General features: G+C 45.2%; 2 protein-coding genes across 7 annotated transcripts in view; one reads left to right on the top strand and one right to left on the bottom strand.

The window, feature by feature from the left end:
* LOC141407064 (uncharacterized) overlaps positions 1-14,055 on the bottom strand; it is a 43,447-nt gene extending 29,392 nt beyond the window's left edge. For all 5 annotated transcript variants that reach the window (XM_073994398.1, XM_073994276.1, XM_073994335.1 and 2 more), the window contains exon 1: positions 6,055-14,055. In XM_073994398.1, coding sequence (XP_073850499.1) covers positions 12,538-13,524 — 987 coding nt within the window. In that variant the 5' untranslated portion in view covers positions 13,525-14,055 and the 3' untranslated portion in view covers positions 6,055-12,537. The remainder of the gene's footprint in view (positions 1-6,054) is intronic.
* Positions 12,848-18,750, top strand: IRF2BP2 (interferon regulatory factor 2 binding protein 2). Of its 2 annotated transcripts, none has more exons than XM_005539751.5 (2): positions 12,848-14,570; positions 15,168-18,750. In XM_005539751.5, exons 1-2 carry the CDS (start codon positions 13,523-13,525, stop codon positions 15,881-15,883), a joined length of 1,764 nt encoding a protein of 587 aa, XP_005539808.1. In that variant the 5' UTR covers positions 12,848-13,522; the 3' UTR covers positions 15,884-18,750. The 2 variants fall into 2 exon arrangements, with proteins under 2 accessions (XP_005539808.1, XP_005539809.1); XM_005539752.5 differs by having other exon boundaries at positions 13,523-14,522.
* The last annotated feature ends 4,846 nt before the right edge of the window (positions 18,751-23,596 follow it).

Genomic DNA, 23,596 nt, shown 5'->3' on the forward strand with positions numbered 1-23,596 from the left:
TTAGGGGTGGCAGAGGCAAGAGAAAATCAAGGTATGTATCTGTGCCATTCAAACCTGTGTTGTTCAAAGGTCAACTGTACTTTTCTTTAATCCTGTGGTAAATTACAGACTTTATAAAGGGTCCTTTTGTAATTGTGAATAATCACCTCTTAATGGATTTCTAAGGAATGTATCATTCCATGTAGAATGTTCTGAAAGCTAGTTATACCTGTTCTCAGTAACAGATACAAATGGTCATTGCAATAAGAGATGATTATAATGAAGAGTTAACATGAAAAAATAAAATATTCCTTTCTATTACTTGGGAAATGACATTGGGCAGGGAAGGACCGATATAAAACCTCAAAGCTGTGCATTTTTCTGTACATGTCACCTCCAAATGGCTCTGTAGTCTGAAACTCAGACTACCTGTCTTTCTCCTCGAGCTCAGTCTGTCACTGTGTGGCTCAAGAATTCTCTGAGTTAATGTGTGGTGGTTGAGAATGGAATTTACCATAGCCATTTTCCCTCCCAACATATCTATTATAAAAAAAAAAAACAACAAAAACCAAAAACTATCTACAGTGATTTAGAAACTTTGCTTGCTTTCAGGACAACACAGCAAGCTACCATCTCATGTGCTCCAAGAAGAATTGACTCTTCCCCCTACTTCCCCCATTTCAAGGAGGTGGGGAGGTGGGCAGAGGCACGGAATCCTGGCCTTGGCGATAGGATGTGGTGCGATGCTGTTCTTCTGTATGTACTGTCCCACGGGGTGCCTGAGGATACGGTACTGGCTGCGGTCCAGGTAAATTGGAGACAATCCTAGAAGTCAGAACATCCATCATGCTTAGTAAGATCCTAGGTTGTAACGGCTGCCTTGAGCCTTCAGACTTTTTTTTTATACAGCTCCCGGTCATAAAGCACTCTTTCTGCCTCTGCTGCCATATGTTTTTCCAGCTGGACTTTCACCAGTCTTCCACTCTCCAGAAAGTTCTTACTCATTCAGCCCAAGGGTATCTCATCATCTTTTCTGAGGACTGCTGGAAGTTTCAGCAGGTGTCCTGGCCACATGGAAAATCAAGCTAGCTAAGCTTGCGGATGAAGGTCTCCAATTATGAGTCTGTGCCCCGAGATGCTGTTGCCTTCCTTATTCAATTTAAATTTAGAGAAATTTAAATAAACATATATAAATGCATGAAACTGTATAAGAAAAAAGTCCTTATTAGTATGCATTCTCTGGGACTCAGACATCCTCAGCAAATCCAACAGCAAGGAAATTGAATAACTTTTTGTCTTTTAAGAATAGTTTTTGTCTGAAGATTGGAATCTACCCACTTTTTTACCCTGATCAGCCAGTGACCTCTGAACCTTGCTTTTCATTGTTCATCTCTATTCACCTGGGGCACTGAGGATGTTTTTGCTTTTCCAGATGCTGTTTTTACAATTGGTTGACACAACGGCTAGAGTCACGACTCTTGGGTATGCTTCGTAGTTATTTGCCTATGGGAAAACGTTCACTCTTCCAAACTTTTTTTTTTTTTTTTTTTTTTTTTTTTTTTTTTTTTTTTTTTTTTAGCGACTGGGTCTCGCTCTGTTCCCCAGGCTGGAGTGCAGTGGCATGATCATGGTTCATGGATCACTGTAGCCTCAACCTCCTGGGTTCAAGCAATCCGCCTACCTCAGCCTGCCTAGTAGCTGGGACTACAGGTATGCACTACCACAACTGGCTAATTCTTAATTTTTTTCTAGAGACCCCAGCCTCCCAAAGTGCTGGGATTGCAGGTGTGAGCCACTCTACCTGGCCTTAATTTTTGTTTTTTTTTTCTTTTTTTTTGTAGAGATATTGCTATGTTGCCCAGGCTGGTCTCAAACTCCTGGTCTCCAGTGATCCTCCTGCCTCAGCCTCCCAGAGTGCTAAGATCATAGGTGTGCACTACTGCACGCAGCCACTTTTCCAAATTCTAACCAAGCAGTTTGTTCTTTGTGATTCAAGCTTAGTTGCTGCCCTGTTGGCCATTTTTCCTTTGGGTGAATTTAGAATTCAGTTCCTCATCCTCAAAAGCCCTAACTGAAAAGGAATTGATGACACATTCAACATGGCAAACCCTTACTGTGAAACTCTCATGAGGACTTGGGCACTGTGTCTCCAGCTCCTATTTTAGTGATAGATTTATATTTGATTTACAATAGAAATTGAGCCCACATCCAGATTTTAATAGTGCCACCCATTCCTTACTGGTGAGACCATCCTCTTCCTACGGTCCACCCCACCAGCCCCAGCTGACTCCCTCTCCTCCCCACTACAGTTTCCCAGCTGTCTCCTGTCACCCTGCTTCCATTTGCTATTGTGTATGCTCCAGTTTTTTACCTTCACACAATGAAAACTTCAGGAGCAAAAATTATACCTATGATAATGTAAAGAGATCTGAGAACAACTGAGACTAGCAGTAAAAAATTCGAACTTTTAACAGTCCTACTTTGGGGAGACCAGTTAGATTCAGGGATAGCTATGAAATTGTGCTGTCTGAACTGGTAAAGTATTTTTCAAACTAGATTAATAGGACACAGTATTATGAGGAAATCACACTGATTTTCACTTTCTGGCTTGTTGGTTTCACTAAATGCTTGAATAAGAATATAATTACAATATTTCTAAACGATTTTGCAACTGCTCTGAAGCTTGACTACCTCCCACCACTCAGAAGAATACAAGTGGTATATATCTGGTAGGTTATCCATTAAACGACTGTGACAGATCGTATTTCTGGTTAATTGTTAGTTCCTTATGACCTTAGACTTTGCCTGTGTATTTAATAACACCATCTGCTGTCTAGGGTAGCAATACCACCTTTTTACATGAGGATTACTGTTCTTACTTCGTAAACAAAAGTGCTCAATCTGAGGTGTTGAAACTCTACCATAGAATTATTTAAATTATACTACCTATGGAAAGCTTAAAGAAAAAAAATTAACTTTCTTCTCTATGGTGGCTTTATTAGCTTCAGGTAAAATATAATTTATACACCGTAAGAAAAGTATTTGTAAAAGATTTACAAGTTGTATTATTGGTCTGCAAAATGAAATGTTTTAAAAGAACCCTTGTTATACTTGTTTTGTTTATCTTCTTCCAGCCGAGATTCTCATTGTATATGATCTCTGAGTAATTTCTCAATAAAACAGACAATTTTTAAAAATTCTCACAAAATTAAATCGAGACGAGACTTAAAAAAAAAAAAATCATCACCCAATATCATGCCTCTCTGTTTTGAAGCATTCTGAGAATCCTACTGGTTCATAAAAAATATTACAACATCTACTAACACATGGTCTAAATAAGGCAAATGTAGACAGGGTTTGAAGTCAGCTACCTTTGGGTCTCACAGATAGTGGCGCCCATCAAATGAACTCTCCGTGGTCAGACTGAGGTGGGTGGCAGGGGGCAGAGCATTTATGTTTAATTTAACCAGGCCCATGCTGTACAGCACACTAATTTAGTGCAATTCTCCAATCCATGAATCAGAACTTCCTAAAAACAGAAGGGCTCTATGTAGTGGGAGAACTGGCTTGCATCTAAGTTGTGTCTCCTTCATGAGGGGAAACAGCACCTTTCTGAGTCAGGAGGAGGGAACTCCACTCATTTACTCATTCATTTATTTGTTCCTTAAGCCATTGCCAGCCTTCATCCAGAAACGAGCAGAGGTGAATGAAATTGCTGTTTACTTTTACCAGGGAAATGACAGCTCCCTAATAGTGAAAATTTTTTCACAGTAGCGATACTTTTGAGAATCAAGAAAGAGCACTGGAGAATAAAGCATTCCAGGTCAATGTGTGTCTGATTTTGAAGCCTCTGACTTTGGCTATAAACTGTGGCGAGGCTCACAGAACTGACCATGATACACCCAGCACTCGCATAATTCCTAACTTTATGCTAAAATACGGACACTTCAGGCCGGGCGCGGTGGCTCAAGTCTGTAATCCCAGCACTTTGGGAGGCCGAGACGGGTGGATCACGAGGTCAGGAGATCGAGACCATCCTGGCTAACCCGGTGAAACCCCGTCTCTACTAAAAAATACAAAAAACTAGCCGGGCGAGGCGGCGGGCGCCTGTAGTCCCAGCTACTCGGGAGGCTGAGGCAGGAGAATGGCGTGAACCCGGGAGGCGGAGCTTGCAGTGAGCTGAGATCCGGCCACTGCACTCCAGCCTGGGCGACAGAGTGAGACTCCGTCTCAAAAAAAAAAAAAAAAAAAAAAATACGGACACTTCAGAGTGGTTTGTTTGTGTGTGTGTGTGTGTGTGTTTTTAAATCACTTGGAGCCAAAAAGGTTGGCCTGAATACTCACCACATGAAAATAATCAAGAGGTCATTTGCCAACAGAAAACAACTTCAAAAGTACGGAATGTGGAATTCTGAGCCTAAACCATTTGACAGTATCCCAAAAAGGCATGTCCTGACATGTTTTCAGTCTAAGAGGGTTTCAACATTCCAGGCTTTTAAAAGAATGTCTCCTATTACAGGAGCTGCCTATCCTTTTCCACACTCTGAATTCAAGGAATCTGGAAGTCTAATTCTGGAACACCCATTTTAAAATATATTGAGTAATCTTTATATGAAAAGTAAAGTATATGGTGGCTCCTTTTTTGGTTTTTGAAGAATAGTTGAAACAAATTCTTCACCTAAGAAAAACACTGAATTTTTGAAAAACATAGAATTTTTTAAAACTTCATTAAGTTTTCCCATAATCAGACCCGTATAAACAAATGCCATAGTGTAACATGAATGTAACATTTCACCATAGTTAACCAAGTCACAACAAATTTCAAAACATCAGAATTCTTTGAATTTACTTTCATAATACCCTTTATGAATTCTGTATATAGCCTGCAAAGAAGCCACACAGCCATTAAGTAGTAGAATCCTAGGTGAGAATACAAAACCACCTCAAAGCAAGTTTCCGTATCCTGCTGACCTACTCAGCTAAATGCCTGCCTGTGTATGAAACCGTTTTGTCTGTCTGTTTGCTTCTTCAACTGAGGGCCTCTTGAATAATCTGAATAGCCTGTGGATAGTATATTAAATCTTTGCCCATATATATATATATATGTATGTATGTATATATGTATGTATATGCATATATATACACATATATACACATGTATATATACATATACACACATACACATACAATTATATATAAACACACATACACACACATACATATATGAAATAAGGCAGTCTCTTAAGGAAAGAAAAATGCAAATATTTTCCATAAGCCCTGAGACGTTGAAGTTGGTCTTATATTAATGCTGATACAGATGTTTTGCCCTGGTTAATTTAAACTAAGTATAGACCGTGGTTTAGATTCTCCTAACCTGGGATTAAGCCCAAACCAAACAGACATGATGTTCTCAGATGATGTGATGTTCTGGTAGCCATTTAACCTCCTGACTTTATTTGGATGGCACAGTGCCCCCAAATAATGGGCAGGCATTTACTGGTAGTTTTTCCGCATTGTTTTGTAATCCCGTGTGGGTCAGAAGAATGTTGGGCTTGGGTTTGTCAAATTCCTGTGTATTCCCATCACCCCCACCCACCACATGAGAGGTCAGAACAGAAATGACATCAAGGCCAGCACCATCTCCTCCACTCAAGAAAAACCGGCCTAGGGTATCCAACTGACCTGCCTCAGATCACATGCCAGGTGTACGAAGAGAACCTGTGGTCCCCCGGTGATCCCCTGCATGGATATTTACATGTATGCAAAAAAGAACCTATGAAGAAAATATAAATAGGAGGCAGCCCACCAGTGGGCTAAAGAAAGAACTGCAGTTTGGGAAAACTGAATTCTAACTGTCGTTTAACTGCACATTTTCTTTGTTTTAAGACAGATTCCTTATTGCCTTGGTGTCTCGGTTCATAAAGTGAACAGACGCTGATGTTCTTAGCCATTATTAAGAATAATGAATTGGTCTGATAATGCAAAGATAAATAGATGGATAGGTAGATAGGTAGATAACTGAGAGGCAGGTAGACAGAATAAAAGCAGCCTGACAAATGTTTAAAATCCAGCTACCTGTTAAATGCTAAAGAGAAGAGTCCTCAGGAAGTTCACGTGTGTCCAGTTCCCAGGCATGTTTCAGAACCAGCTTCCTCACTCAGGAATTTGCTTGAAGGGCTGGGAGTCTTGCCAGGAAGTCCATCAAAGTTCATTTGTATTTGCATTTTAGCTGTCTGTGACAAGCTTTGTAGTAAACACACTATATTTAGGCAGTCACTTTGGGGAATCCATCAGTGGTCTCTTGCTAGGGCTCACATCTAGGCTGCCTACCACATGTCTGTTTCCTTCTCCCCTGTATGAACTTCAGTTCTGGGTGTGAATCTTAATTCTCCCAGTGGTTTTGCACTCTGTCTCACAAAGAGGCATTACTATGTGGGCACAGAAATGGATGTGCCAATGCATACAGGAATTCACTCCAACTAATAAAGTACAGTCCTCGGTCAGTCTGTTTAACTTTCCTTCCTTCTGTAGGGAGCTCTCTGTGTCTCCTTCACCTACAAAAATGGCCACTACTCCTCCCATGCCGAAAAACAGGTGTTGGAGAAAGAATTTCATTGTTAAATGTGTAGCTCTCCGAGAGATAGCATTGGAATCTGCACTATATACATACAATAATTGTTTCAAATCACAACCTTACTTTATTTTTTGCTGAGCCTATTAGACTAAAGTAAGTAAGTCACCAGAACAGATTAGTGAAACTCCATTGGTAAGGCCAAATTCTCCTGCTGAATGGCATTCTTTTGCAAAATATATTTTCATCTTGTCAAGAGAAAGCCTAGTTCTATTGGCGAATTTCTATTTCATAAGAAATACAAAACATGGCCGGGTGCGGTGGCTCATGCCTATAATCCCAGCACTTTGGGAGGCCGAGGTGGGAGGATCATCTAAGGTCAGGAGTTTGAGATCAGCCTGGTCAACATGGCGAAACCCAGTCTCTACTAAAAATACAAAAATTAGCTGGGTGTGGTGGTGCGAGCCTGTAATCCCAGCTACTCAGGAGGCTGAGGCAGGAGAGTTGCTTGAACCTGGGAGGCGGAGGTTGCAGTGAGCTGAGCTCACGCCACTGTACTCCAGCCTGGGCGACAGAGGAAGACTCTGTCTCAAATAATAATAATAATAAAAGTCCATTTGAATAATTTATGAACAACTTGTACCCTTATAACTGTGATATTCTATACAATGTTGTTTCATACTTTTTTCTTTTCAGTACCCTGTAGCCCATTGTATTTATTTGTCTGAGTGCAAAGTAGTCAGGATTGGACTCCTACAATTGGAATTAAATTATTTAATGAGTTTTTCCTCTTTTTAAGAAAACAGATCACAAAGAGTTGGAGGTGCAGTATTCAATTTGGTAAGTGCCAAAACCATTTCATCACCCAACTGACTCCCACAATTGAATCTTTTATCCTAACACCAACATCAGTTTTTATCCAAGGTTCATAAAGACCAGCATAAAAATGGTTTGCCATTTAAACAGTCCCACACTAGACATGGTATTGTAGCAACTGTGCCTTAACTCTATCAGCTCCTTTTGTCTGTGGTGAATGTTTACTTCCTTTGGATTGATTGTTCTACGGACTATAGTAAAATTTTCCTTTTTCCTATAAATATAGGTATAGATAAGCAAATCTTAACACCTTTCCTGTTAACACTCAGATGTTAACACTCTTTTGCTGCACTCTACACTGTGCTTACATGATTTTTAACAATGTGAAATGCAAATAGAATATTCTCGACTACATCCTTAGGCAATAGGACTCATACCTAGATATCAGTTCTGACACTTTTTTTCTTTTTTTTCTTTTTCTTTTTTTTTTGAGATAGAGTCTTGCTCTGTCGCCCAGGCTGGAGTGCAGTGACACAATCTTGGCTCACTGCAACCTCCGCCTCTTGGGTTCAAGCAATTCTCCTGCCTCAGTCTCCTAAGTAGCTGGGATTACAGGCACCTGCCACCACATCTGGCTAATTTTTTGTATTTTTAGTAGAGACGGGGGTTCACCATGCTGGCCAGGCTGGTCTCAAACTCCTGACCTCCTAATCCGCCCACCGTGGCCTCCCAAAGTGCTGGGATTACAGGCGTGAGCCACCACGTCTGGCCTCTGACACTCACTTTTCATGTTACTTTAGGTAAGTCAGGTTTTTAGTTTCTGAAAAGGATGACAAGATAACAGAATTTATCCTCAAAATATCTTTTTTAAATGTTCATATGAAAGATATACCAAATACCATGCCATCGTACTGTTCTTTAACCTTTTTGAATTATTACATTATTTGAGTTTTTCAGTTCTTGTGCTATGGAATGTGTATGTAGGAAACATACATTTTTTAATAGGAAAGCTAAGAAGAGAAAATTTACCATTTTTATATTTTCAAACATTATCTGTGAAGTTAATTCATTATTTTGTCAGCACCTTCCTACTGATATCTTTCAAAGGGTTACAGTGAGTGTCTTAAATATTCTAAGTTAAACCCACATCCAGATATTATTCCAGAAAAGTGCATTTCATCCTGCTTTTTCCAAAAAGTCAATAGGAGGTTTACTGGCATCAAATGGCTGTTGAATCCCTTCCAGTTCTACAAATTTCCTTGCAGACTGAGCAAGTGTGTGACCTCAATCTCTCCTTTGTCTGTTTTGTCTGTTTCTCACTTAGCTCTTTAAATTCTGACACAGTAAGTATTTAACCTTCATCAAGACCCCAAATTTTGCTCTAAATAGGGACCTATACATATGTTGACATATAGGCTGGTGACTAACAGCTTCTGTGTACAATATGTGGATGATTAAGAGCTGCTGTGATTTTATTTGGCTTGATTCTTAGACCCTCCACAGAGAGTTTATCTCCTCCACATGCAAAAGTGGCTTTACTACCTGTATGCTCTCTGTGCACAGGGGAGGTGGGCTACAGAGAGAGGTCAAACAGAGGGAAAGCATCTCTACAAAAGAGTATTTGCAATTTGAAAAACAGTAAGACTGCCTCATAAAATGCTGTTGCTGAGAAGGAAGACTCTCATATCAATTACAGAAGGTTCATTTATGTCATGGTGCTCCATAGTATGTGTAGATATATTCATATAAACAAATGTGTTCAAATATATATAATTTTTAAAAAGAATTGGAAAAGCCCTGAATATCACGTGTGCTCTTCAAGCCTTATGACACTTTTGCCAAAGCTGAAAAAACCTGCAATGATGTCCACAGAAATCCTGATGAAATGTGACTGCATTTTTTCTCTTCTTCAAATATGCCAAGGTCAGAGTTTAAGAAGCTTTAGCATGGTTGCAACATCATGCTATTTAAGGAAACTGCACTCTAAAGAATGAAGGCTATGATTCCACCTCTGGATAGAGGGTGAAAGCCACGGACTCAGCAGTTCCTAGGAATACCATCTATCTCCTGGACAGCACCCACAAGCTGCTGGGGGCATGGGGCTGCACCCTTCCTGCAGCTGCGTATCCTGGGGACAAAGTTCAATAAGGTATTCTTGTAGGAACCGTTTCTTTACACTGCTCTATAGACTGTCAGCTCAGGGCTTCCATGTGTTAGGAGCTGCTTGACTGGAGTAAGCTCTGGAAACCAGATTCAGATTTTAGATGTTTAACGCTCACGCAGTAGAAGCCCATTTCAATCTCGGTGTGGGAAGGTCATATTTGTTCTACCCATTGAGCTATCGCTTACAACTGCTCTCTTAGGTTTGCTTTCCAAGCTACTTCCTTATTCCTGCTTTTCTGATGGTGTCATACTGAATGGCTTTCCTTTTACTCCTAAACTGTATTTTTATTAAAAAAAAAAAAAAAAAAAAAAAAACCACTCAGAAATTAGAGCTGGAGGTTGGTTTGTCTAGTCTCAGCAGGAGTGTTCTCCATAGAATATTTCCTTTAGTCCTTAAGACAAATTGCAACATTTCAGTGTTCTGGTGAAAAGCCAGCCTCATCCCGCTGCTTCGCCGACACTTGGCCCAGCATCTGCCTGCCTGTACGGTATATGAATGTGCAGGAGCACACTGCAGCCAACCCGGTAACCTTGACTCTGGGTGGCAAAGATGAGCATAATTCTCTTCTGAGAGGACCTGGTGCCTTAAGCAAGAGGGCAGAGTCTACGTGACTAAAACATACCAACTTCCTCTTTCATAAGTCATCACATGATGAACTACAATTACAATTCCTGCCTTGTCTCTGCGAATTGCAGACGCATTGCCTCACCCTAGAAACCCTGCTCCTGTGTGTGGAGGAGGCGGCTGTAACTGCTGCAGCAGCCGCTTTGGACGGGATCCAACTCCAGTCTGTGCCGGGAGGGAACGGTGGGTGGAAGACAAAAACAAAGCTATGTTTACTTAGCATACATCGATAAAGCTGCTTCAGAGCTACATGAAAGGCCAGGCAGCATGAAAGACTTCTGATACAATATAAGGAATTGCTGCCCTGGATCCAGCCTTAACCCCCTTGATTCCAGATCGAGCCCAGAACTAAAATAGCCTTTCCATTTTCCATCGGGCATTTCATTAGGGAAGTTACAACAACTCAGTTTCGACATGAAACTGGCAGTGTAAAGTAAGAAGGAAATGTTCTTCCTTTGGAGAAGAAAAGCTCTGTTCTACAAAGATCTTAGTATCTCTCAAGGCAGAATTTGTATCTCTAATTCTATTTGGGGATGGAGTGGCAGGCTCTCCCTTGAGGCCATTACAGTACCAGCTTGCAGAGAAATGAGTATAATTAGGCCACAGCTCTAATGGTGGGTTGTGTTTTCTTTTAATATGTTTCAGTCAGTGCTTAGTGGGGCCGTCTCTTGGGGGCGTTCAGTTGGTTCATTTCTCTGCAGCACAAGGACTGGACTTCATCCCCTTTGGGCAGTGACGCAGTGGGTGAAGCCATGTGCTGGAATGACTGTCACAGGGTCTCTGAGGAGGATGACCAAAGGGACAGGTCTTCAAAGTGGTGTGCAACAGCAGGGCCTGGGAGTGACCAAACCCGCTGGCACCAGCTACTCCCGGGAAGGATCTGGGCAGGCCCCGTTCTCCCAGCTTGGAGAGGGTGAGGCAGGATTGCAATTGCAGGGCAAGATCCAGGAACAGATGGAGAGACCTTTAAAGCAAGCGCACCTTCTATGGAAATCCCCAAAAGGCATTCAAGGTTAGCCTGTAAAAACATTTAGGTCTGACATTACGTTTTCTGTGCCATTTTCGAACAGGTTTTTTCATGTGTTTTAAGCAGCTCCCTCCACTGTTTCTCTAAGGGTGTTTTTCCTCTTCCTTGTGGTTAATCCTTTGAAGCAACCTGGTATTTTCAATAGCAACGACTAGAGAGAAACGTCAGCAGGATTTTTTTTTTCTCTCCACCTACCAATCCAGTTGTAGGAAAGATAATATAATTAGTACCCTGTTCTTCCCACACTTAACCAGCTCATTCCAGTCTCAAGGGAGAGTTGTGGGCCTGTGTTCCCAACAAAAGCAGCCCCAGAGGCCGCCCTTAAAGAGCTGAAGTGTAAAAGTCCCAATTGAAGAGCGACTAAGCCTACGTGTATTAGGGAGACTAACGACCAGCCCAAAGTGATTTACCATAACACACACCAGCTCCTCCTCCCGATAAAAGTGCGAAACTCAAGCATTCAATTCAGTCTGGGCTGAGTCTGAGGCTGCCAACGGTGGCAGAGCTGAAGGCCGCGCGGCTGGGCTGGGCTTACCCCAGCCTGGGTGGCATATAGGGCGCAAGTCTGCCCCCATCGGCGGCCCGCCCTGCGCGACGGCGAGCCAGCCAGCCGGTCGCCCCCACGGCCAGCGGGGACCCCGCGGAGGCGAGCAGGACTTCCCCCCACGACTCGCGCCCGCGCCTCCCGCCACCTCGAGTCCAAGTTCGGGCCCGGGGCGGCGCCTGGACGCCCAGACTCGCCGAAGGGGGTGGGGCCTGCGCTGTGACGCGGTCGCGCTGGCCGTACACCCCGGATCCCTGGAATGTGCATTCGTTCCACGAGGCCCTAGTGCCAGCGGCGCCGAGGCACGTCTGCGCGGAGCGTGCGCACACGCGGCGGCGGCCGCCCACGGTCCCGAGTCCACGTCACGCGCCCGCCGCGCAGACCTACATAAGGCGGCCGGGGCAACTGGCGCGGCGAGGCCCTAGCTGAACAGGGCGGGCTGGACGGGGCTAAGAGCAGCACTTGGTGTTCGCGAGCTGCTAATCCGAACCGCGCTCCCTCCCCTCCAGAGGGCTCCGTGGAAAACGCGCGAGCCAGCTGGCGGCGTGTGCACGTGGTGCTGGGCTTGGGAACATCCAGATTCTCCCTAGTTAGTAAAAGGGGCAGGCGGCGGGTATGTCCTTCCCAAGACAAATGCAAATGCAAAGCACCAGTGACGGATTTCATGCTCTTGTGTCCGACATTGAGCTTTCAAGTATAACTCCTAAAAAACCAGAACTGTGAACCACGCTAGACCTAAAATCCCCATTCTCAGGAGACTGACGGAAACCAAGTGACAAAGTGGCCTTGCATAAAAGAAAAAGAAATGGCTTTTAGCACGATTTGGTCCAGAGGCACACCAGGGGAAAACATCCTGAGGGTGGTCGAGACAGCCGGGTGGGGCGTGAAGTGAGGGAAAGTGGAGGAAAAGCACACGACCACTTTGCGCCGTGTTCCGAGGGGACACCAGCGCTGCGCTGCCGCGCTGCCCCGCGAGCGGGCGGGCGCCACAGAGCCGGCTCTCCCGACAGCGCTCCTTCGGCGCGCAGGGGGGAGGGGAGCGCGCGCGCGGGAGGGCGGGCACGCGCCCGAGGGGAGGGGGCCCGCGCAGGCGCTGTGCGAGACTGTCGAAGAATCAAGTCTGTAGAAGTGGAGCGGCCGCGGCGGCAGCAGCAGCAGCGACGGTGGCGGCGGCAGAGCTGAGGCGGGCTGGCCGCTGACGCTGGCGCTGGAGAGCGGCGACGCCAGGAGCTGTGAGAGAGCGGCGGAGCGACCCGGGGCCTGCGCCGCACCCGAGCTCCACGCCGCCCAGCCGCCGCCGCCCCGGCGCGGCATGCCCCGCCGCTCGGGCTGAGCCTGCCCCGGCGGCCGCCCCCCGCCCCCTGCCCCCCCGGCCTCCCCGCCCCCCGCCCCGCACACTGTGCCGGCCGCCGCCGCGACCTGCTGCGCTCCCCCGCGCCCGCGCGGCCCGTCTTCGCCCCGGTCTGGAGGCCCGCCGCGGCTCCAGCCGAGCCCCCGCCGCCGCGCCCGCCGCACCGCCGCACCGCGCCGCCCGCCCGCGCCCGCGCCGGCCGGGGGGAACTGCTGCCGCGGCTGCAGCCCCTCGCCTCGCGCCCGCCGCCCCTCGTGCACCGGGGGCGCTGCGCGGGCGCCGAGCCTTCGCGGGCTTTGCCGCCGCCGCCGCCGCCTTTGCGGCCGCCGCCGCCGCTGGTGGGGGAGACGCGGGGTTGGGGGGGGAGGAGGGCGCGCGTGGTGCCGGTGGGGGGCGGCGGCGGCGCCCCCTCCTCCTCCTCCTCCGGCGCCGCGGGCTCCTCGGACATGGCCGCGGCGGTGGCGGTGGCGGCCGCGTCCCGGCGGCAGTCGTGCTACCTGTGTGATCTGCCCCGCATGCCCTGGGCCATGATCTGGGACTTCACCGAACCTGTGTGCCGCGGCTGCGTCAACTACGAGGGCGCCGACCGCGTCGAGTTCGTCATCGAGACAGCGCGGCAGCTCAAGCGGGCGCACGGCTGCTTCCCGGAGGGTCGCTCCCCGCCCGGCGCCGCGGCCCCGGCCGCCGCCAAGCCGCCGCCGCTCTCGGCCAAGGACATCCTCTTGCAGCAGCAGCAGCAGCTCGGCCACGGCGGCCCCGAGGCGGCCCCGCGCGCGCCGCAGGCCCTGGAGCGCTACCCCCTGGCGGCCGCGGCCGAGCGGCCCCCGCGCCTCGGCTCTGACTTCGGCGGCAGTCGTCCGGCCGCGAGCCTGGCCCAGCCGCCGACGCCGCAGCCGCCGCCCGTGAACGGCATCTTGGTGCCCAACGGCTTCTCCAAGCTAGAGGAGCCTCCCGAGTTGAATCGCCAGAGCCCGAACCCGCGGCGCGGCCACGCGGTGCCGCCCACCCTGGTGCCGCTCATGAACGGCTCGGCCACGCCGCTGCCCACCGCGCTCGGCCTCGGCGGCCGCGCTGCCGCCTCCTTAGCCGCGGTGTCCGGAACCGCGGCCGCCAGCCTGGGCTCCGCGCAGCCCACCGACCTGGGCGCCCACAAGCGGCCGGCATCCGTGTCGAGCAGCGCGGCCGTGGAGCACGAGCAGCGCGAGGCGGCAGCCAAGGAGAAGCAACCGCCGCCGCCTGCGCACCGGGGCCCGGCGGACAGCCTGTCCACCGCGGCCGGGGCCGCCGAGCTGAGCGCGGAAGGTGCGGGCAAGAGCCGCGGGTCTGGAGAGCAGGACTGGGTCAACAGGCCCAAGACCGTGCGCGACACGCTGCTGGCGCTGCACCAGCACGGCCACTCGGGGCCCTTCGAGAGCAAGTTTAAGAAGGAGCCGGCCCTGACTGCAGGCAGGTTGTTGGGTTTCGAGGCCAACGGGGCCAACGGGTCTAAAGCAGGTAGGGGCGGCTGTGAAGTGAGGGGTTCTAGGGGAGAAAAGGGGACGGAGAGCAGAGGAGGGGTGGTTCTTTCGATTCACCATTTTACCCCAGCTCAGAAACAACAAACACCCCACTTCCTGATCTGCCTGAGGCGGAACCAGTGCTTAGTGGCAACGTGTTCATGTGCTGAAGCAGCATAACAGAGATGAGTCAGACTGGGCTGATACGCTCTGACACGGGGTTTTCCTTTCCCAGCACATTCTTGGATGGGAGCATGAGGGCACTAGTCACCTTTTAACCTATTGGGGGACATTAGCAGTCACATGCCCAGTGCAAACTAGGGTACTTTTGTGCATGTGTAAAAACAGGCAGTTACAAGCCTGCCATTTTCAGTGGCTCCGTTTTATTTTCAGTCTACTGCCTCAGAACCCCACACGCCTAAATGTTTCAAGTTGCGTGTATGTGCACCTGAAACTCGTAGGAGGGTTTTCCGTCTGTGCTTTTAGAGAGGAGGAATTCTGTAACGAGTTTTGTTTCGGGTTAGGAAGGGAAGGATCCCTTTCAGTGCACCGCCATTTATGTTTCCTTTTTCCTTTTATTTCTTTGTGTTTCCAGTTGCAAGAACAGCAAGGAAAAGGAAGCCCTCTCCAGAACCAGAAGGTGAAGTCGGGCCCCCTAAGATCAATGGAGAGGCCCAGCCGTGGCTGTCCACATCCACAGAAGGGCTCAAGATCCCCATGACTCCTACATCCTCTTTTGTGTCTCCGCCACCACCCACTGCCTCACCTCATTCCAACCGGACCACACCGCCTGAAGCGGCCCAGAATGGCCAGTCCCCCATGGCAGCCCTGATCTTAGTAGCAGACAATGCAGGGGGCAGTCATGCCTCAAAAGATGCCAACCAGGTTCACTCCACTACCAGGAGGAATAGCAACAGTCCGCCCTCTCCGTCCTCTATGAACCAAAGAAGGCTGGGCCCCAGAGAGGTGGGGGGCCAGGGAGCAGGCAACACAGGAGGACTGGAGCCAGTGCACCCTGCCAGCCTCCCGGACTCCTCTCTGGCAGCCAGTGCCCCGCTGTGCTGCACCCTCTGCCACGAGCGGCTGGAGGACACCCATTTTGTGCAGTGCCCGTCCGTCCCTTCGCACAAGTTCTGCTTCCCTTGCTCCAGACAAAGCATCAAACAGCAGGGAGCTAGTGGAGAGGTCTATTGTCCCAGTGGGGAAAAATGCCCTCTTGTGGGCTCCAATGTCCCCTGGGCCTTTATGCAAGGGGAAATTGCAACCATCCTTGCTGGAGATGTGAAAGTGAAAAAAGAGAGAGACTCGTGACTTTCCGGTTTCAGAAAAACCCAATGATTACCCTTAATTAAAACTGCTTGAATTGTATATATATATCTCCATATATATATATATCCAAGACAAGGGAAATGTAGACTTCATAAACATGGCTGTATAATTTTGATTTTTTTTTGAATACATTGTGTTTCTATATTTTTTTTTGACGACAAAAGGTATGTACTTATAAAGGCATTTTTTTCTTTTGTTAACGTTATTAGCATATCTTTGTGCTTTATTATCCTGGTGACAGTTACCGTTCTATGTAGGCTGTGACTTGCGCTGCTTTTTTAGAGCACTTGGCAAATCAGAAATGCTTCTAGCTGTATTTGTATGCACTTATTTTAAAAAGAAAAAAAAAGCCAAATACATTTTCTGACATTGTAAGATTGCCTTACTGTCTGTCATTCCTTATTGCTGGCCCCTTTCTCAGGCCGGAGGCCAAGTGGTGGAGAAGGAAAGGAAATGAGTGAACGGGCATGTTGTCAAGTGGGCATGCCACTGGGAAATACCAGTTTACCCTGAAGCATTGTCCTCAGAGGAGTAGGAAAGTAGATTTTGAATCTCTGTTTTGTTCAAAAGTTCAGTTCCTGAGATAACTGATGACTGAGAGTGCTGCTGGGAAATTTTCAGGATTGTGTGGTCTTTTGGGGTTTTTTTTTTTTTTTTTTTTTTTTAAGACAAAGTTGACCGCTGTTCACTGTCCACGTGATCAGTTGTAAGATTACAATGCTGCATGCTAGTTGGTTACATAAGACACAATTCCAGTGATGGAAGGCGGTTATAATGGATGGTGGTGTGTACAAGATGGCACTGCCATCTTTGAGCAGCGCCCAGCTCTGCAGCGCCACTTCATCTTTTTAAACACCCTAGAGGTCTGTTTGTTGTTGCTGTTGTCCTTTATTTTGAAAGAGTTGCAAGAGAAGTTACAGTCCAGGTGAACTTGGAGATTGTGGGATTGGTTTTGTTTCTGTTTTGTTTATCATTTACCTGTAGTGCTATTGCTGTTGATACTATCACCTATACCCTGTTTCTAGTGAGTGCTGAATACAGTATGGTACAATGACAGTAACAGCCGCGTGGTGCTGCCAGGACTGCCCTTGGGCATATCAGTGACAGCCCAAATGTGGGTGGAGGAAACCTGTAATTTCCTTCTTACATGTGTTTGAAATACCAAGTGAATAATACTGTTCTGGAAAAAAATGATAAACTAGTGGAAATTAAAGAAATTAAGGGTTTTATATAATAGGCCCCACCTCTCAAAATATTTTTAGAAGTCTTTTTGTAAACTAATTTCTTTTGATCACTATTTTGCATCAGTAAAATGATTTTTTTAAAACCAATAAATCATCAATTATTAGAAATAGTTGTCTCACAGTGATACTGGTTTTTCTTTTGTGCTGTTATGATTTAACATTGACAGGAACACTTTTAAATCCTTATGTTCAGGTGTTTGTAACTTGGCCTTATAATTAGGCTGAATTATGGCTTCAAGGTCTAGAATTTATGTGTATGATTCACAGCCTAGCTTCTATTTTCATTTGAAAATACAGATTTTTACCAACTTTGGATTCTTTTTTAGCTATATGTTTGTCTTTCCTTTTTAAATTGTTCAAAATATTTTTTAATGGTCAAGTTACTAACACTTGAAAATCAGATACTGCACCAAATACAGTATTTTTTCATAGTGTTTTTAATGAGTGCATCTATTATTACTACTGTGCGAGAATTCATGTTACCAGTCATTGTTATATTACAAACAGACTTGCATGATTAACCAGTTACACTTTTTTTTTTCAAATTGGAGTATATATGACTCAGTTCAGACTGGTCTCTCTTATGTGAATGCACACATGCAGAAATGGAGAGTCAATTTTACATGCCCATAAAGACATTTGTAAAGAAATCAGCTATTATGATCTGTTGTATAAATGTGTATCTAGGCACTTTATTATAACTGGAATTTGACCTCATAGATGTTACAACTTCATCAGTCATTTGACCTAATTTGTGGTAGCTATCTGTATGTTTTGCAATCTTAATACAGATACGCGTTCCAAAAAGATTAATAGAGAACCATCCTGCTGTTTTGGATAAGTCTGTCCAGCTGTGGGAAGGGCAACCTGTGGTTTCTCTGTACTGGTGTTTAATGGGGGAAGAATATGAACAGCTTTAAAGAGCTGTGTATTGTGGTTACTACTATTAAGAAATAAGAGCTGCACGAGTCTGACTGGCCCTTGGGTGGCCTTTGTGGAAGGCTCATAGCTGGAAAGTGTTGATCTGGGTTTTCTGGCATTCTTTTAAGTTAAAAAGTTAACATTGGGACGTGGGTTTGATCTTTTGTTGTACCTGATGACAGTGCAGAGATTCTCCACAGCTGGATAAAAATGTCAGAAAGCTACTTACTGTACATGGGCAGTATCAGATTTCAAATCCTAATATTTCAGCTATGCTTTTAATACTCAAAATATAAGGGGATGGGGTGTTGAAGCTTTCCCTTTTTTGCTTTAACAATTTATAGAATTTAACAGATGTACTGTCTTTTATGTGGCCTCACATTTAAAGTTATGAGAACATACACATGGTTTACAACTTTTACTATATACCTTCCCTTGGCCACCAAGTATTTTAAAAGTGTGCCACCTTTTAACCTTTACTTTTTTTAAGTTGAAGGTGATACTTTTTCTATATATGATGAAACTCATGTCAACTGAAGTGAGTGTAATTTCAGATATCAACATTATTATATTTTAAAATCACGCTATGGAAATATCACCTGAATTCTGTCATTTGTCAGATTTACAGTACCTTTTTTTCTTTAACTTTTAGCATTAAATAAAAATAAAATTGGGAGCACTGAACATTTTCTGAGGCCTTTTTTAATTTTCTAAAGCAAGCTTAGAATGGCTATTGTTTTAATCACTAATGGCAATGTGACTAAAGGATGTGTGGGTTTGGGGTTGGGGTTTGCCTGAACTTCAGGAGATAAAAGACATGGAACAAAAAGGCAACTGATGGTATAAAAAAGAAGTGCCAGGGACTGGGGAAAGGGCAACTGGATAGGGGACACAGATGAAAGAGCTGGACAAAGTACAGCTAGAAAGCATTTGTTTATTTTTCAACTAGCAGCAGAACCAGCCATTCTGCAATAGTAGATTGGAAGGAGAAGATAGTGACGACACTGAAAAGACTGTCAAGACCTGGAGCTGCTCTTTGGAAAGCTTTGGAATAAAACAGCTACCTTGGGCCATAGGAAATGCACTAAAGACAAAACGGATTTTTAAAAAAAAAAAAAAAAAGCAAAGCCTTATACTTTGGAAAGCTTAGGAATGAAAAAAGCCAAATCCATGTATGAGCTTTATTGATATCCTGAAACCTAAATTTATAAATAGAGATAAAAGGTAGAAAGCACGGAGACACATTTTACTGGCTACTCTCATATAGTAAGACATTTCCTAGATGTTGCAGCTTTTACTCTTTTTATTGATTAACGGCTTGGCAGACTTCTCTATGAAAGGAAGTTGTGAAACTTATAAAGAGTTTGAGGCTAGGATATACGTAGAGTTACTACTATATGTTTTAAATTAAACAGCAACAGTGAATGTGTACTTGAATATATTTACACTAGGGGTGGTCCAGTGACTAGGAGGGGGGCCCATCACTATATATATTTTAATAGTTTTTCATTATTAGTAGGCTATTAAGGTCATTTTCAAGAAACCATATTCTTAGCAAGTTACAGATAATAATAAACAATTTTTCAGGTAATAACTAGTTAAAAGAAATAGGATGAACTTCAGTTTTTTTAAACAAAAGTGCTAAATTTTATTTTTAATGAAATTGAAAATAGTGCAGCTTGTAGAAGTAATTTTCAACATTTCAAAACCTCTTCCCAAAGATACACTTTAATGACTGCATTTCGTTTTCAGTTAAGAAAACAAACCGGACTCTTGATGTGGCAGATGTCTTTGTTTATTCCCCAAAGGGGAGTTGAGGGAGAGTTAAAAGGAAACTATGGAAATCCTTTTTTAATTCCTAGACTTTTAAGTCCCTCTTTACTCAAAGTTGTTTTGCATATGATTTATAGATGGTTTTATTTGGTTAGTGAAGAGTAAAATGTTTCTCTTCCTGATTCCTAAGTGTATACGTGGAATCATTCAGAAAAATGTTCAGTTGTGTGTAGGCCATGAGAAGTCCTGAGTCACCCTCATTTGCTTGCCTTTTGTTCGTAGGGAACAGTATGAGAAGACACGCCTTTCCTCTGTCACAGACCAAGGTCAGATGCACCAATGAATGGAATACATATTTACCCAATTTATCATCTGGGGTTCTAGAAATCGGGGGTGGGGGTGGGGACTGTTTTAACTCTTTCAGTGCCACTGGTTAGGCCTCTGACAGCAATAGTACTACAATCAAATAAAAATTACAGGTGTGACTTTCCAGATTACAAACTATCTAGATCTCTTGTTGGCTGTTTCTGTTGACAGCCTGCATTTTCCTTAATATGTGTGAACCCCTCACTGTAACTTAAAAGGCACACAAATAGACAATTTATAAATTACTCGTTAAGAGGTTAGCTAGAAAATGAGTAGATTTATGGATTATCTGTGGATTCCTCCATTAATCCTCAGATAAATCCATAATTTGTCAGGGATACCCACACTACCCCTAGTTATTACATTAATTGATACCTAATTTAACAGTGAACATTGTTTTAACTCATTACTGTGTCATCTGCTCCCTCCCCGTGTCAATACAACTTAACCTAAAATGCTTGATTGGAAACAGCTCTCTGATTTGTTGATTTGGAGTGTAACTTGCCTCTTTAAAAGATTATAGAATACAAAGTCTGTGTTTGTACTGGTTTTTATCAGAAAATTGTGCACATCTGCCTGGCACAACATAAAACAATCCATACAACCCACAGAAAAGGTATTTTAGGGCAAAAAGTAACTATACCACAGATCATTATTGAGAATCATTTAGACATAGTATCTTAAAAGCTGTTCTTTTATTTTTAATCCAAAAACCAACTGAGTAAAATTTCCTTGTAAAACAACCCTATTAAAATGGTATAAAGTTTCTTCTGTAAGACAAACATTTATTTGGAAAATAGAATAGCACTGTATGACTCACACTAACTCAAAACATGGAATAATCTTCAATGCAAGTAAAATATCACAGAATCAGCCATGAAAAGCCTCTGGGAGATGATTTCTGCCTAGGTCAGATAAGTCTAGAGACTAGACTACGGGATTCCTAGTTTAAATTGAGAGCTTCAACGCACCGGTTGCTCTCATCCTTTGAATGGGCTTTCAGAAGTTAGATTGCGTAATCCAAAGAGCCTCCTCCAGCAGCTCTGCAGACGCCCTTGATGCTGAGATAAGACATCCTGTATAGGGTAATAATGTCACATTTGAATATTTCTAAATATAGTTTACATTTTGGGGGAAATGAACTACATTACATAATCTGTAGATCACATCACTTACCACTTTTACTTAGCAATTAGTATTTCTAAGTATATCATCACCATCAGGTAACATTCAGATGCCCATCAGGCACCAAAAATTGAGTTCGGTTTTGTTGTGGAGGCACTCAGCAACTTAAGCAGATAAATATTTAAGTCATTGCAAATTTATCTGCAATATTATAGAAAACATCTTTCCTATACTAGTTCAAATAGAGTACTTTGAATTGCGTATGTGGCTATTTATGTCTGGGGCGGGTGGGGTAGGGGGGTGGAATTAAAAACCTAGAAACATTTCGCCAGAGCTAAGGACCTCAATTTATTTTAATGCATGGAAAGAGTTTATTAAAAGTGAACCTCAAATTACTGAGCTTTTGCCTTATTGTATGATTTTTAAAGTATTTGCCATACTAGTAAGAGTTCTGCAGAGAAGTGACATGTGGGAGTAGAGATTGTCTGGGTCAGACTAAATCAGCATTTCTTTGGCACAGGCTTGGCTTGGGCCATCTGCCTGAGCCGACTATATGTGTGAGCTGCAAAACAGAAAAAAGCTGTTGAGAGCCTTAGCCCAGGCTGAGAGCCCATTACCCCCATTTTGTTATTTCTGCCTGCAAACAGCAGTTCAATTAGCTTTTCTGGTGATAAAAGATAAAGATTTATTGTACCCCATATACAATTGAAATCAGAATTTCACAGGAGGGTCACAGTCATTAGAGAAGTTTTGTAATACTATTCTCCTAATAAGCACCATATGGGTTGTTGCTGTTATTATTTAACACCTACTAAGCAGGCATCTCATTCTAGGCTCTGAACAGCTGAGAGGCTAGCTCCTACCTTTTGTGCAGCTTAAAGTCAAAGCCACAGGTAGGAAATGTCACTTTGCTTGGTTCAAGACACGTATTGACAAGAGTTAACTATGAGTTTGTTTCCTTCCAGTTTATCTTACAAACCACAGTAAAATTCTGACATAGGAACACAGTCCGAAGTCCAAAGTGCTTTCGCACAATAAGTTCATTATGCCCAGCGTGCAACTCATGCATCAAAGGGGCCGCCAGACCCCATCATCTTTATACAAATCAAGAGGCCAGTTGGAACAAGGAGGCTGGTCAGAGTGGTCAAATTGTAGTTTTTCCTTTCTTTTTTAAAAAATTTATTTTTTCACTTTGTATCGCTGTTCGGAATGGCACTTTTTAAATGGAAGAAAGAATCCAGCCCTGGCAAACCCTGTTTACTCCACGGGAAGGAAAGGGGAGGAGGCTCCCTCACTCTCCAACAGCCTGGAGCCCACGAGGAGCCCTTGCTGCGGTTTCCAAGGCGGCCCCCTGACTTGCGCCGCGCCTCTATTCTAGAACTTTTCCCGGGCTGGAGCAGCGCAGTTTCCGCGCGCCCGGCTCTGCGCACGTGGAACCCCGCGACCCCGGGCGGGGCCGGACTGGACCCGATGGGACGGGACGGGACGGGGCGGGGCGCGGGCCCGGAAACGGGAAACGGCCCCGTGCGCTTCGCCCCGCCCCGCCGCCCTGTCCTGGCTCCGAGCGCCAGGCCGAGCCCGCGCGCCAGCTGCCGGGCTATAATTAGAGCTACCGCGGCCCGGGCCCCGCCACCTCCCCGCGCCCCCCACCCGCGTTCCCGGGGAAGAATGTGCGAGTGCGCGCGAGGGCCCGCGTGCGCCGCCGCCGCCGGCGCGCTCTTTGGAGCGGAGACCGCGTGGTGAACCAAATAAAGTAAAAGGTCTGGCTCCTGCTGGGCGAGGCCGAGCGAGGAACGTGCGCGCCAGAGCAGGGGTGTGGCGAGCCCTCGGTGGCCCAGAAAAGATCAAACGCGCGTCAGCAGCAGCCCTGGCTGCCGCCTGCAAGGGTCCCCGACTGGCCGGGCTGTACTGGGTGGATTTTCCAAGTTGGAGATGGCGCATGACAAGAGCTGCCCCAAATCAAATGTCACTCCCTTTTTGGAAATCATGATGCTGCCTTTTTTTTTTTTTTTTTTTTTGGCTGTAGCTATAATAAGCCAAATGTTCCGTGCTGGTGAAGTAAACACGCATGTTTAAGAAGCATCTGTGTTAGCACTAATGGATGGTGCATGCTAATAAAAATGTATTTATTAAGCAAACCTCAGGACATGCCCCTATGGGAACTGCCCAGAGTACTGTAACAACTGACTGCCTGGAATCAGTTTACTTTCCATCAAGAAACTTTTATTTAAATTTTAAGAAAAAAAATTTTCTTTGATCATAGCAT

Source organism: Macaca fascicularis, chromosome 1 (genome assembly GCF_037993035.2).
Source record: "Macaca fascicularis isolate 582-1 chromosome 1, T2T-MFA8v1.1".
Lineage (NCBI taxonomy): Eukaryota > Metazoa > Chordata > Mammalia > Primates > Cercopithecidae > Macaca > Macaca fascicularis.

What these genes read in the sequence shown, in the direction of transcription:
- IRF2BP2 (XM_005539751.5), top strand. Translation starts at nt 13,523, where the DNA reads ATGGCCGCGGCGGTGGCGGTGGCGGCCGCGTCCCGGCGGCAGTCGTGC. An exon ending in GGCCAACGGGTCTAAAGCAG is followed by an intron (nt 14,571 to 15,167) that starts GTAGGGGCGGCT and finishes TTGTGTTTCCAG; the next exon opens with TTGCAAGAACAGCAAGGAAA.